The sequence below is a fragment of the Aquarana catesbeiana genome, linkage group LG02 (genome assembly GCF_042186555.1).
Source record: "Aquarana catesbeiana isolate 2022-GZ linkage group LG02, ASM4218655v1, whole genome shotgun sequence".
Classification (NCBI taxonomy): domain Eukaryota; kingdom Metazoa; phylum Chordata; class Amphibia; order Anura; family Ranidae; genus Aquarana; species Aquarana catesbeiana.
The window spans coordinates 786,131,294-786,143,594 of record NC_133325.1 but is presented as its reverse complement, the minus strand read 5'-3'; the positions used below and the strand labels follow the sequence as shown (position 1 = coordinate 786,143,594).

The following is a 12,301-nucleotide window of genomic DNA, read 5'->3' as shown; positions in this document are numbered from 1 at the left end:
CAACCCGAGTTAAAAATTCAGCCCTGTCAGGATGTGATATTAGCGTTTAGGTGAGTGGCCAGGGTTGGTAAAATTGTGGCTGAGCCACCTGTTTTTTTTTTAACACCCCTTGGCCCCCTGTGTGAAAGAGCCCTGATAATGTAAAGCGCAGCCTTTACTTTTTTATATATGCTTAGGGTTTGTGTACAAGTTTTTACGTTTTTTTTTGTGTTGTAGTTACACAAGGAGTTTGATTTATTTGGGCGCAATACGTGAGTTAAGCAGTGACTCTGGCCTTTTTTTTATTAATGTGTTAGCCTCTCTTTTTCTTGTGTATTTGTGTAATACAGGAAGGCAATAACCAGTTAGTCTACGGTTTAATTTGCAGGAAGGGGAATAAAAAAGTTCAGATAGCCTAAGCTTTTGTTTACAGGAAGGGGATAAAAAGCTCAGATAGCATAAGCTTTATGTTACTGGAAGCGGATACAAAAAGCTCAGATAGGCTAAGCTTTATTTTACTGGAAGCGGATACAAAAAGCACAGATAGGCTAAGCTTTATTTTACTGGAAGCGGATACAAAAAGCACAGATAGGCTAAGCTTTATTTTAAAGGAAGGCAATAAAAGGCTCAGTTAGCATAGGCTTTACTTTGATATCACAAGCTAACAACACTTTGGGGTCGATTTACTAAAACTGAAGAGTGCACAATCTGGTGCAGCTTGCTCAATTAAGCTTTGAGAAAAAAAACAAAAAAAACTAAGCAGATCTGCACCAGATTTTGCAGCCATCACTTTTAGTAAATCAACCCCTTTTGTGTGCCTATGCTTAATGATTTATCTATGAGATAAGAATTTATGAGGGTACAATTCCTCCGTAAAAGGCGTATCAGGGATTTTTTGGACCTCCTGGGCAAAGAGTTGTAATATATACTCTGGAAATTTTTAGGGCCACTTTTAGTTAAATTTAATGACGGGCCACTACTAGTTAATGATGACTGAATTAGGAGAATCTGGGTTTAGCAAATTTTTGATTTGTCTGAAAATATCTACATGTACGGTATGTCCCTATTCTGAGAGAATGTGCTTTGTGTATTGTATACATGGTTAAAAAAAAATGCATTGAGCCAAATAAAAATAAAACTGAAATCCACTGTTACATCTGGTTTGCAAACTGATTTTTATAATCTTTCTTTGGAGGGGGGGGGGTGGATTGGGGGCTACAGAGACCTTACAGGCAGCTTAAGTTGCTGCTCTATTGTTATAATGAAGATTCAAAATGTTCTGCTAGGCTGGCCATATATTATACAATTTTCCTTTAGATTTACAAAAACCATATAATAAGAGTTCAAACCTAAACACTTGCAATTTGCATGCAGTCAGGCAGGCCCATTGCACTACATAGTTGAATGTAAAACTAAAGAGAAATGTATAATGTATGGCCAGCTTTAGCTTTCCCAACCTTGGACCCTTGAAATAATTTTCAATTATTCGGAAACCCCTGCTAACAAGTGATTAAAAATACAGCTTTTCATACCTTAGCACGATCATAAGTTGTAGAAACTTTTTAAATAAGTAGAAAGCAAAAAAAAAAAAAAATGTGGCCTACCTATTCCACTGAAACCAAATGTTAGGCCAGTTTTAGTTAGGCTACTCAGGCCTTTGAAAAAAAAAAAATTATATATATATATATATATATATATATATATATATATATATATATATATATATATATATAATATTCTTATGTAAAACCTCAACAAAAATCATTGGAAAAGAATAGTATATATATATATATATATATATATATATATATATATATATATATATATATGTACATTGATGTGCAAAATACAGTATTGCATGGTTACGCTTTCTGTTGACACCACCGAGCCTATGCTATGTTATTCCTTATTAAAATATTATATGTTTTTCTGACACTGAGATATGCAAACGTTATAATTTTTGGACAAAGCTCACCATAGCTTACTTGAACATAATTTGCAGCTTGCTAGTGGATTCTAATGGGTAATGATGGCGGGCTAGTGGCCAGCAGGCAGCAGTTCAGAATACATTATTTTATCATTACAGCCAATGATTCTGAATCTGTAATAGTGGAGTGGTCTGAGAAATGCAGAGACATCTAGTGGAGAAAAATGAGAAGGCAGCACGGGATATTTCAGTCTCCATAATGTTACATTATATCCTTGTGTAATATAAAATGATGCATACCCCTGGCCTATCCCCTTTGCTTCAGCTTTGCCCCATAATGGGCAACTGATAGCTCAGAGCCGGAGAAGACCAGGATGCTCCCCCCCTTTGGTTGGCTGCTGTCATTTTGCCAGGATTTGCCGAACACCCGAGAAACTGGTGGGATGGGCACATGCTGCAGCAAACAAAGGCAGGTAAGGTATCCTGGAATAGGCTTAGATATAAATAATTTAGCCCTCGTTCACACCGGTGCAATTTGTCATGTGATTTGACAGTTCCAAATCACATGACAAGTCGCACCCCATTGTCGGCAATGGAACCATTCAAATTGCTACAACTCATATCACAGAGACTTTGAAAAAAGGTTCCTGCACTACTTTTTCTTCCGATTTCATTGTGACTTGCATAGACTTCTGTTAAACTAAGTCTCAAGCCGCAAAGAGATCGGAGGTGCAAATCACACTGATCTGGTTGCTTTGAAATCGCGCTGAAGTAGCGCAATTTCAAACCAATGTGAACCAATTTACATTAAGAATATAGTGTTCTTCTAAAGTGGTTCTCCGGGAAACTGGTCAAAATAGGTGACAGCTCAATGATTTATATCTTTCAGCTCAGGAACTTCTATCGGAGAACTGAGGGCTGTGTGGGGTCTGAGCCCGTATCTCAAATCAGCTGTGATGAGGATGGGAGTTGTAGAAGGCCCAGGAGGATAAGGCCCTAAAGCTGGAGTTGGACTTTACCAACCACAGCACATCTGGTTTCTGGTCCTGTCCTTAATGTCTTCGGTGCAAACTAAGAAACCATTTTACTCTATGTCTTTATCCCCTTCTCATTGTCATTAAGATGGTGTTGGGTGCTGCCAATATTGATTAATTTGGTTTTGGCAGATTGATAATTTAGCTGTTAACAAATTGTGTCTTGGGTTGATATTTAAAGCAAGTCACAGACATTAAAGCACAGTCTTGAAAATGTTTAATTACTGGCCATCAGGTGTTGTGAAGCATCAGTGACACCATATTATGGACTTATTCTCATTGTCATTAAGATGGTGTTGGGTGCTGCCAATATTAATTAATTTGGTTTGGGTAGATTGATAATTTAGATGTTAACAAATTGTGTCACGTTGGTAAATCTCTAGGAAGTCCTAGTAGGTCCAAAATGAAGGAGATATTACAAGGCCATATGGTGGTGTCACACCACCCCAATGAATCCTCCATACCATGAATGGAGTCAGGCTGTGAGAAAGTGAAACCATTATTATGGCTTTGTGGAAGAGTTGGACAAAAACTAAAGCAGGAAAACCTCAACCCCGTCTCTGAAGGTTACAGTATAAGAATCTGGTAGGAAGGGTGACTTAAGCTACCTTGCCCATTCCAAACTGAAATCTCAGTCTTGGGTTGGTATTTACAGCAAGTCACAGACATTAAAGCACAGTCTTAAAAAGGTTTATTTACTAGCCATCAGGTGTTGTGAAGCATCAGTGACACCATATTATGGACTTATTCTCATTAAGATGGTGTTGGGTGCTGCCAATATTAATTAATTTGGTTTGGGTAGATTGATAATTTAGATGTTAACAAATTGTGTCACGTTGGTAAATCTCTAGGAAGTCCTAGTAGGTCCAAAATGAAGGAGATATTACAAGGCCATATGGTGGTGTCACACCACCCTAATGAATCCTCCATAACATGAATGGAGTCAGGCTGTGAAAGAGTGAAACCATTATTATGGCTTTGTGGAAGAGTTGGACAAAAACTAAAGCAGGAAAACCTCAACCCCGTCTCTGAAGGTTAGAGTATAAGAATCTGGTAGGAAGGGTGACTTAAGCTACCTGTGCCTATTCCAAACTGAAATCTCAGTCTTAGGTTGGTATTTACAGCAAGTCACAGACAATAAAACACAGTCTTGTAAGGGTTTAATTATTGGCCATCTGGTGTTTCAAGGCATCAGTAACACCGTATCCCGTACTTATGCTCAGACAACAGATACCAGTACCTCTATATCATGCTTGGAGTGCAGGGTTGCTTAGAATTTAGCAATTTAGTTATTGGGCTCTGCCATCCTGAACTGTATTTCGAGAGCTTTGGTACATTTGGCTAGCTCAGAACCAGCATTGGGGATGTTTTAATCTGTCCTGTAGTGCAAACTCCAACGGTACTGACACTTGGTTCTATCTTCAATGGCACTTTCACATTACACGTACTTGCCCGAAATTAGACAGCAAGTTCAAGAGTTTGTATTTCTGCAAATTTAGCATATAAGAACACTAAGTAGATCAGACATTTAAAATTAAAGCAGAGCTCCAGCCAAATAGCTCAACACACAGCTGAAAATGCATACATATGTACAGTTTTACCTGCTGAAATATATTAAATTCTATTCAGCCGGTCTTGTGATTCATACATCCCTCTCAATGCGTAGTCCAGGACACCACTATCCTCGACTGCAGCATGAACACCCCGCTGACTGACCGTCCAATGGGCAGGCAGGTGACAAAGAAAGCTGCAATAAGGGAATAAAACTAAATGAAGTTCACTATGAATGCATTTTAAATGTGGACGTAGCAGTGTCTGAAGCTCCTCTTTAAGATCCAAAGTAGCTTATGGTTTAGTCAGTATTGCCCAAAATGGGAATTTTTAGTGCACAACAATGATCATCCCTACTCCCGTTACATAATGCAATTCGATGCAAGAATTATCTTGGAGCTGCATTTCCCAATGCAATGCTCAGTGCCACCTCCGCCCCCAATCTATGGGCCTGGGTATTGCCATGCGTGAGGATGGGCCCATGTTCTAATGCTTTAGGAGGTTTCTATTGGATCAGCATTTTGGGAGGCTCTGACAGCTCTCTAGGGGTCAGCATGTAAGACTAAAGGTATGTCCTGACACTGTTGTCTGTTTTCCTGGTGATTCCTATTGCCTATTTTGTATTAAAGCAGACCTGCCACCTCTCATATCCTGCCTACTCAAGTTGCCCCCCGTCCAAACAGCTGTATAAAAGCACCTGTGGGGTAAAATATAGACCAATTATTTATTTTTCCTTGAATTCCTCCCACAGTGCCTAGATGAGGGCGACATTTTCCTCCTTCCGCTCACATCTTGGAGAACGTTTCAGTAGCCCAAATATCGCAAGAAGGTGATCCTGAACTGTGTAGAAGCATGTTCTCATGATATTTGGGCTACTAAGCATTCCCTGGGATCTTGTCGGCAGGAGGATGATGTCAGCCCCTGCACTAAGGACATTGAGGAAAGGTGAGTATATTATCTAACCACCCCCCACAGACACTTTTTATAAAGCGTTTTAGGGTGGGAGAGGTGGCACCTTGAATAGGTGGACCCTGCCAATGAGGTGGAAGGTCCACTTTAATCAGGCTTACTTAAAAGGGTAACAAAGGTATATTTTTTTGGGAATATTTGTGTAAAAGATTCTTGGCCTTGCTTACTTTTCCAGTGCCCACCCTGCGTAACCTTTTTAAAGAGCTAACCAAGTATTTTTATTCAAATATGAACCATATTGAATTTGCCTTGTTAATTCCTATGTATATTGCATCAATGCCTCAAATAGGTGCTTCCAGGTCAAATCCAATATTGAGTGCATAGGGCAGGGGTCTCCAAACTTTCCAAGCAAAGGGCCAGTTTATTGTCCTTCAGACTTTAGGGGGGCTGGACTATGGTCATTGTGAGTGAAAATTTTTCTGGCATCAGTGGGAGAAAACATCACCACATTTGGTATTAGGGGGAGGAGCAGTACCCCATCATTGGCAGGAATAGCGCCCCATCATTGGTGTCAGTGGGAGATATTGTGCTTCATTGTTGGTGTCAGTGGGTGAAATAGTCTCGTATTAGTGGGAGGAGTAGTGTCCGAAGGGTCGCAGTTTGGAGACCACTGGCACAGGGTGTTGTACAGATGAAAGTGCCACACTAGTTGGATACTTCCAGTACAAATTTTTCTTTGACGCAATACAAAGGTGGTCAAATATTGGATTTGCCCAACTAGTGTGCCACTTTCACCCCTATATCACCCAATGGATTTTTCCTGGGGACACCTTGTGCTACCCTTGCCGATAAAGAGCATCCTATAACGATCTTACCAACCAGATCTCTGATTCCTAATCATTCTGGAGTTCGGTGGTCCTACACCGCACATTGCAATCCAATATTCAGGCTATAGGGTGTTGTAGAGATGAGAGTGCCACAGCAATTGGATATCTCCAGTATGAATGTTTATTTGACACAATACAAAGGTGGTCAAACATCCATAGTGGATTTTCCCAACTACTGTGGCCCTCTTATCCTTTTAACACCCAATTGATTGTTTCTGGGGACACCTTGTGCTACCCCTGCCAATAAAGAGCAGCCTATAACATTCTTGCCAACCAGATCTCTGATTCCCAATCATTCTGGAGTTCGGTGCTCCTACACCACACATTGCAATCCAATATTCAGTCTATAGGGTGTTGTAAGGATGATAGTGCCACACCAGTTTGATACCTCCAGTGCAAATGTTTACTTGACACACTACAAAAGTGGTCAAACATTTATACTGGACTTGCCCAACTAGTGTGGCGCTTTCATCCTTACAACACCCAATGGACTGTTTCTGGGGACCCCATATGATACTCTTGCCAGTAAAAAGCAGCTTATAAAGATCTAAATCGACCAGATCTCTGATTCCCAATCATTCTGGAGTTCAGTGCTCCTACAGAACACACCTAAATCCAATATTCAGGGATCAAAAACTTGAAATCCAATATTCAGGGAACAAAAACTAAACTTCTCAAAGTTACTCTAGCATTCATTTTTTTTCTTCCCATAATGACCCTGGTATTACTTTTTACTGCTAAAAATTTCATAATTTGAACTATGTACGAAAAAAAAAAAACACAGTCTACAGCACTGTCCCTTGTTTCTATGGTAGAAAAGTGGAGGGTTCATTGGCTTTCCAATACAGACAAGATAATAACAGGTGAGACACAAAACAAGAACTAAAGATACAACAGGCTGAATACAAAACTAAGCCCTAAAAAAAACCCATAGAGTGGAGTAGGTGTGTGGACTGTCACCGCTAAGTCCACAGACTTCATTTTTTATGAATTATGCAGGCCATAACAATATAATTATTTAATATAAGAATGGTTTGGATGAAAGATTCATATCTTTCAAGAACAGACTACTCTAAACAAATGTTCCTCTCAAAGGAACTATTGGTCCTGGCAGACAATACAGTCAAGTTGGACCAAATCAAAAACTTTTTTACCATTGCGCCGAACGATTGATCAAATTTTTGATTAAATGATGGACTCTATGATTAAATAATAGGTTGCAGTGTTGTTACATTGATTGCCAGCATAAAAGGCAAGATGGCCATTGGTTGAAAAGTATTCAGAAGTGGATTCAGACACGTCAGTGTGTTGGAGTAAATTCTTTTTAAAGAGTATTTAAACCCAAGAACAATAGTTTAACATCTCACAACTGTTGAGATATTAAACTATTGTTCTTGGGTTTAAATACTCTTTGATATGGTAGCTACCTTAGTTTTCTTCTTTTTTTTCAGATTTTTTGATTTATTTTCAATTGGTGATGTTGCCAGTAATACAAATTCAGTGGTATATTTACCAGACCAAAAAGGGGCAATTAGAATGGTTTACATAAATTCTATGTAGCATTAACAAATGCATTTTAATTTTGACGAAGAGGTCATTTTTTTTGGATCTAGTCACCAATTGTTAATGCAGAAGTTTGCACAAGATTTGATGCAAATTTTTGGAGTGAAGAGAGATAGTTTCTCTGCTCTACATATGTTTTCCAATAGAATTTCTACCATAACTGGTAGCTGCAGTTGAACTTACGCCAAACACCACTGAAGATGCCAACGCCATGGGGTTGATTTACTAAAACCAGAGAGTGCAGCTGTGCATGGTAGCCAATCAGCTTCTAACTTCAGGTTGTTCAATTACAAATTACACTTTGACAGAAAACTCGGAAGCTGATTGGTTTCTATGCAGAGCTGCACCAGATTTTGCACACTTCAGTTTTCGTAAATCATCTGCCATGCATTGTAACATAAGTGACATATGTTTCAGAGATGGCACCAGATCCTAACCCCAACCTTGGTTCCCAGCACTCCATATCTACCTTCACCCTGCTTGTGCAACAATTCATTCTTTAACAACAGAACAATAAAACATTCCCATTCGTAAAAGTTTTCAAACGTCTCATTAAAACCGAAGCTGCATATCTAACGTGCTTGATGAGCTTACACCTCAAGAGCCTTCACGGATAAAACTACATAATCAACCAATGGTCATTAGCCTTGTTCGGCCATTAATAATTTCCAGTAATCTGTTAAAGGTCTTCTTTGAAGGGTTGAAACACAGAACAGAGGATAGTACGAGCACCAAGGACCTAGGAATGGATTCTATACATTGCATTGCTTTCTAAAACTTGTAAAAACTACAACAAAACCAGCATGGAGCAGCATCTGGATTCAAATGTTTGCTCTGAATTTCACTCACTTATTCCCTCTTTTGCTCAGAAGACACATAATAAACTCCCATACCCTTCCATAAACACCAGTCCCAGTTTAAATCAGTGTACATTCAGTTTAAGCCTTGCTTATTATTCCTTTAGTCTTCAATATTGATAATTTACTTCATACGGGTAACCCATTCTACGAAGACAATCAAGCCATAAAACTGTTAAAATGTCATGATGTTGGGGCTTGTTTCAGAAAACTGTCACAAACAGAGAGGGATGCTGTTGGTCTAAGCAACCAAGTGTATCCCAGTTTACTGTTTTTTCAGCTTAGTAAAAGCAAGTAAATATTTTGCATGCTATGGTCAACCCCATTAATTGTTTCTTTTGCTTTAGTTTTCATGAAGGAGCCCCAATTTGCAGAAGTTTTTTTTGCTGTTGAAATAACAGATTTCAAATTTTCCAAACCCATACAGCAAAATGATCTTCAGGAACAGCAAGCTGTCTGAAAGACTGTACTTCAGAACTTAACCAACATGAGCTGTGATAATAGTACCCCGTCTTTCTCAACCTTATCAACAAAGAGGAACCCTTGAAATAACGTTTTGGGCTTAAGGAACCCCTGCTAAAAATTATGATATCTACAAATCATAATACATTAGTATAATGGTCAATGGGAAGAATATGTTCCTTACACATGTGGTCACTGGGAAGAATTACCACCTTACAGATAGCTACAAAGATCAATGGTGTCAATGGGAACTTATCTGAGAGGCAGAAATTGCTCATTGCTCAAGGGACCCCTATCAACCCTTGGAGGAACCAGTGTGTCTCCAAGTGTTTTTGTAATTCTTTTATGACTGTGACAGTATTAAACTAGTCTTTCAGTAGACTGAAACATCTACTTGAAGGAACTGAAGAGCTTGTCGTATGGGTTTAGAAAATTCCTTTGACACTACCACCTTCCAAAGATATTTTGGAACCTTCATTGAAATGGAAACTCTACAACCATTTAAAGTGAATGAAAACAGACTGTTCCTAACTTCATGTGAAATTGTGGCTTTCCAAACCCATACGGAAATGATCTTCAGGAACAGCAAGATGTGTGACTGATTGTAACTCAGAACTCAACCACCATGAGCTTTAATAATGATAGTTGCTCACCCCATTGATGGTGCTCATCATCAAACAATGCTTTACTTCCATCAGTATTTGAGGTTGACTAATCTACTTCTAATGATCTCCAAGTGTTTTTGTAATTCTTTGATGACTGTGAAAGTATTAAACTAGACTTCCGATTGAAAACTGACTGAAACATCTACTTGAACAAGTAGACTGAAACATCTACTTGAGGAACCTGAAGAACTTGTAGTATGGGTTTACAAAATCCTTTGAGCTAACCACCTTCCAAAGACATTTTGGAACCTTCATTGAATTGGAAACTTTACAACCATTTTAAGTGAAGTGAAAACAGACCACTCCTAACTTCATGGAAAACTGTGGCTTTGAAACTTAGAACAGTGCCTCTAAGACAGACTTGGAAACACAATGTTTTTGGAAACAGCATACAAGAACCTCAAGAATGTTACCTATGATTCATAAGAGGTGGCAGCTGCTTTGATAGACATCTTAATGGTTAGATCAACACAAGAAGACAATACAACCCCCTTCCCCCCCTTTTGGTATGCCCTCTCATACTTCAGTGAAGAGTTGTGCCATGCCGCAGGGGCGCCACTGTACACTTGATGTTTGAGTTGAAGGAGCCGAAACGTAAGAACATTTTTTCTTCAATATCTCAGGTGTTCGTCTGTGAAATTGGTTCCGTAGACAGAGTATTTTTGGGCTGTGCCCGCCTCTCTCAGTCCTTGTCCTGTACTGCATCAGGAACTCTGAAAATGACATGAATAGACAGGTGTGTTGAAGTGCTGATTTCGTCACTGCAGATTTGCTGATTTTTCGAGAGAAAAAAATAATAATATATATATATTATATATATATATATATATATAACAGCCACGTATTTTTGCCCTTTTGTATTTCATGTTGCTCTAACAGTTCCTTCTTGTCCTCAAAGCTGCAAAAGAAATTCATGGACGGGTAGGAGGTGAAGAGAGGGGAGTTATGGGTATCCAGGCAGAGCAGAAAACACATTGGACCATGCTGAACCCAGAACAGGATACTATTCAGTGACGGTACTAAATCCTTCCTTGGTTCCTCTCATCTCAGCTTTTAACAACTGCCGTTAACAACGAACCCACTTCCCCCCCATCCCACCCCCCCAAAAAAAAAAATTAAAAAAAATAGTAAATCAAAATTACATGTTTAATGCCGCAGAAACCAACAAAGAAACAAAAAGAAGTGCTCAGTTTTTATCCTCCAGATACCGGGAAATCTGGGCGGCTAAATGCGGGAAAAAAATGTCCACCAGAATGAAGTTTAAGAAAAAAAAAAAAAAAGCCACAAAGAAACAAAAACACTGTAAGCGGCATGTTAAGAGACAGTAGGCCTTCTGTAATATCTTGTTATATTATTTTCTTTGTAGTGCTCTACACAAGTGGAAAATGGTTCATGTTTTATTTTTTGTAGCTTTTTCATGAACTTTTTTTTTTATTTTTTTTTTTACGTGTCTTTTTTGTCATTTTTTTCCTTTTTTTTTTAAAGAAGGGTTGTATATTTAGAGGCCAGTAGCGTGAATTCCAACCAGTGGAATCCAAGTATATCTACCAGGCCTTAAGGCCACCATCTGAGGGAGACTGGATAAAATATATATGCAGGTTATATATCTTGATATATATATATTCACCCACTCTCCGGAAATGTAATGTACCAGCAGGCAATAAAGTTCTTCATGTAGTACAAAATGTCAAAAAAAAAAAAAAAAAAACCTAAAAATAAAAAGAAAACTCTTAAATTCTAGTGCCATAGCTTTTGTTTTTGTTTTTTGTTTGTTTGTTCGTAAGAATGAATGGTATTTATCCGTCAGAAACGTGCATTCTCATGTGGTCGTTGAACTGCTCGATTTGGTCAAACTTAGCTGGACAGACTGAGCAAACGTACGTTGTGCCCTCGGAAAATTCTGGGCCCACACTATTTGGAGGCCCGGGACGAGGGACTAGAACCGGGCCAGGAGTCGGAGCAGCGCTGGGGGGTGGAGCCAGTGATGGTGCCGGTGCTAAGGCAGAGACCAAAATTGGAGCTGGAACTAAGGCTGGAGTCGGAGCCAAAACCGGAGCAGGTGCCAAGACGGGTGTCGGAGGCAAGACCGGTGCTGGAGCCATGGTGGGAGCTGAAGGCAATCCTTGACCTGGAGTGGAGGCAGGAGCCTGCGCTGATCCTGAAATAGAGTTCAGAGGTGGACCGGGGACTGGGATGCTGGCAGTGCCATTGGTGGCGTTGTGAAGGGCCACGTGCCTCTCCAGCAGCGTCTTGTGAGAAAACTTCTTCTTGCACATGTAGCACTCATAAGACTTTTCCCCCCGATGCAGGCGCATGTGCACGTTGAGGGAACTCTTTTGGGTGAAACGCTTGTTGCAGATGCTGCACTGGTAAGCCCTGACGCCTGTGTGCGTCACCATGTGTTTGATTAGGTAATCCTTTAATGAAAATGACCTCCAGCAGATGCTACACTGGTGCGGTTTCTCAC

General features: G+C 39.6%; 1 protein-coding gene across 6 annotated transcripts in view; it reads right to left on the bottom strand.

Annotated features, from left to right (window-relative positions):
- The window catches only part of ZBTB20 (zinc finger and BTB domain containing 20), a 1,365,016-nt gene that overhangs the window by 16,135 nt on the left and 1,336,580 nt on the right, over positions 1-12,301 (bottom strand). For all 6 annotated transcript variants that reach the window (XM_073617411.1, XM_073617410.1, XM_073617409.1 and 3 more), the window contains one exon: positions 1-12,301. This exon is cut by the window's left edge and continues 16,135 nt beyond it. In XM_073617411.1, the coding sequence (XP_073473512.1) occupies positions 11,631-12,301 (671 nt within the window). In that variant the 3' untranslated portion in view covers positions 1-11,630.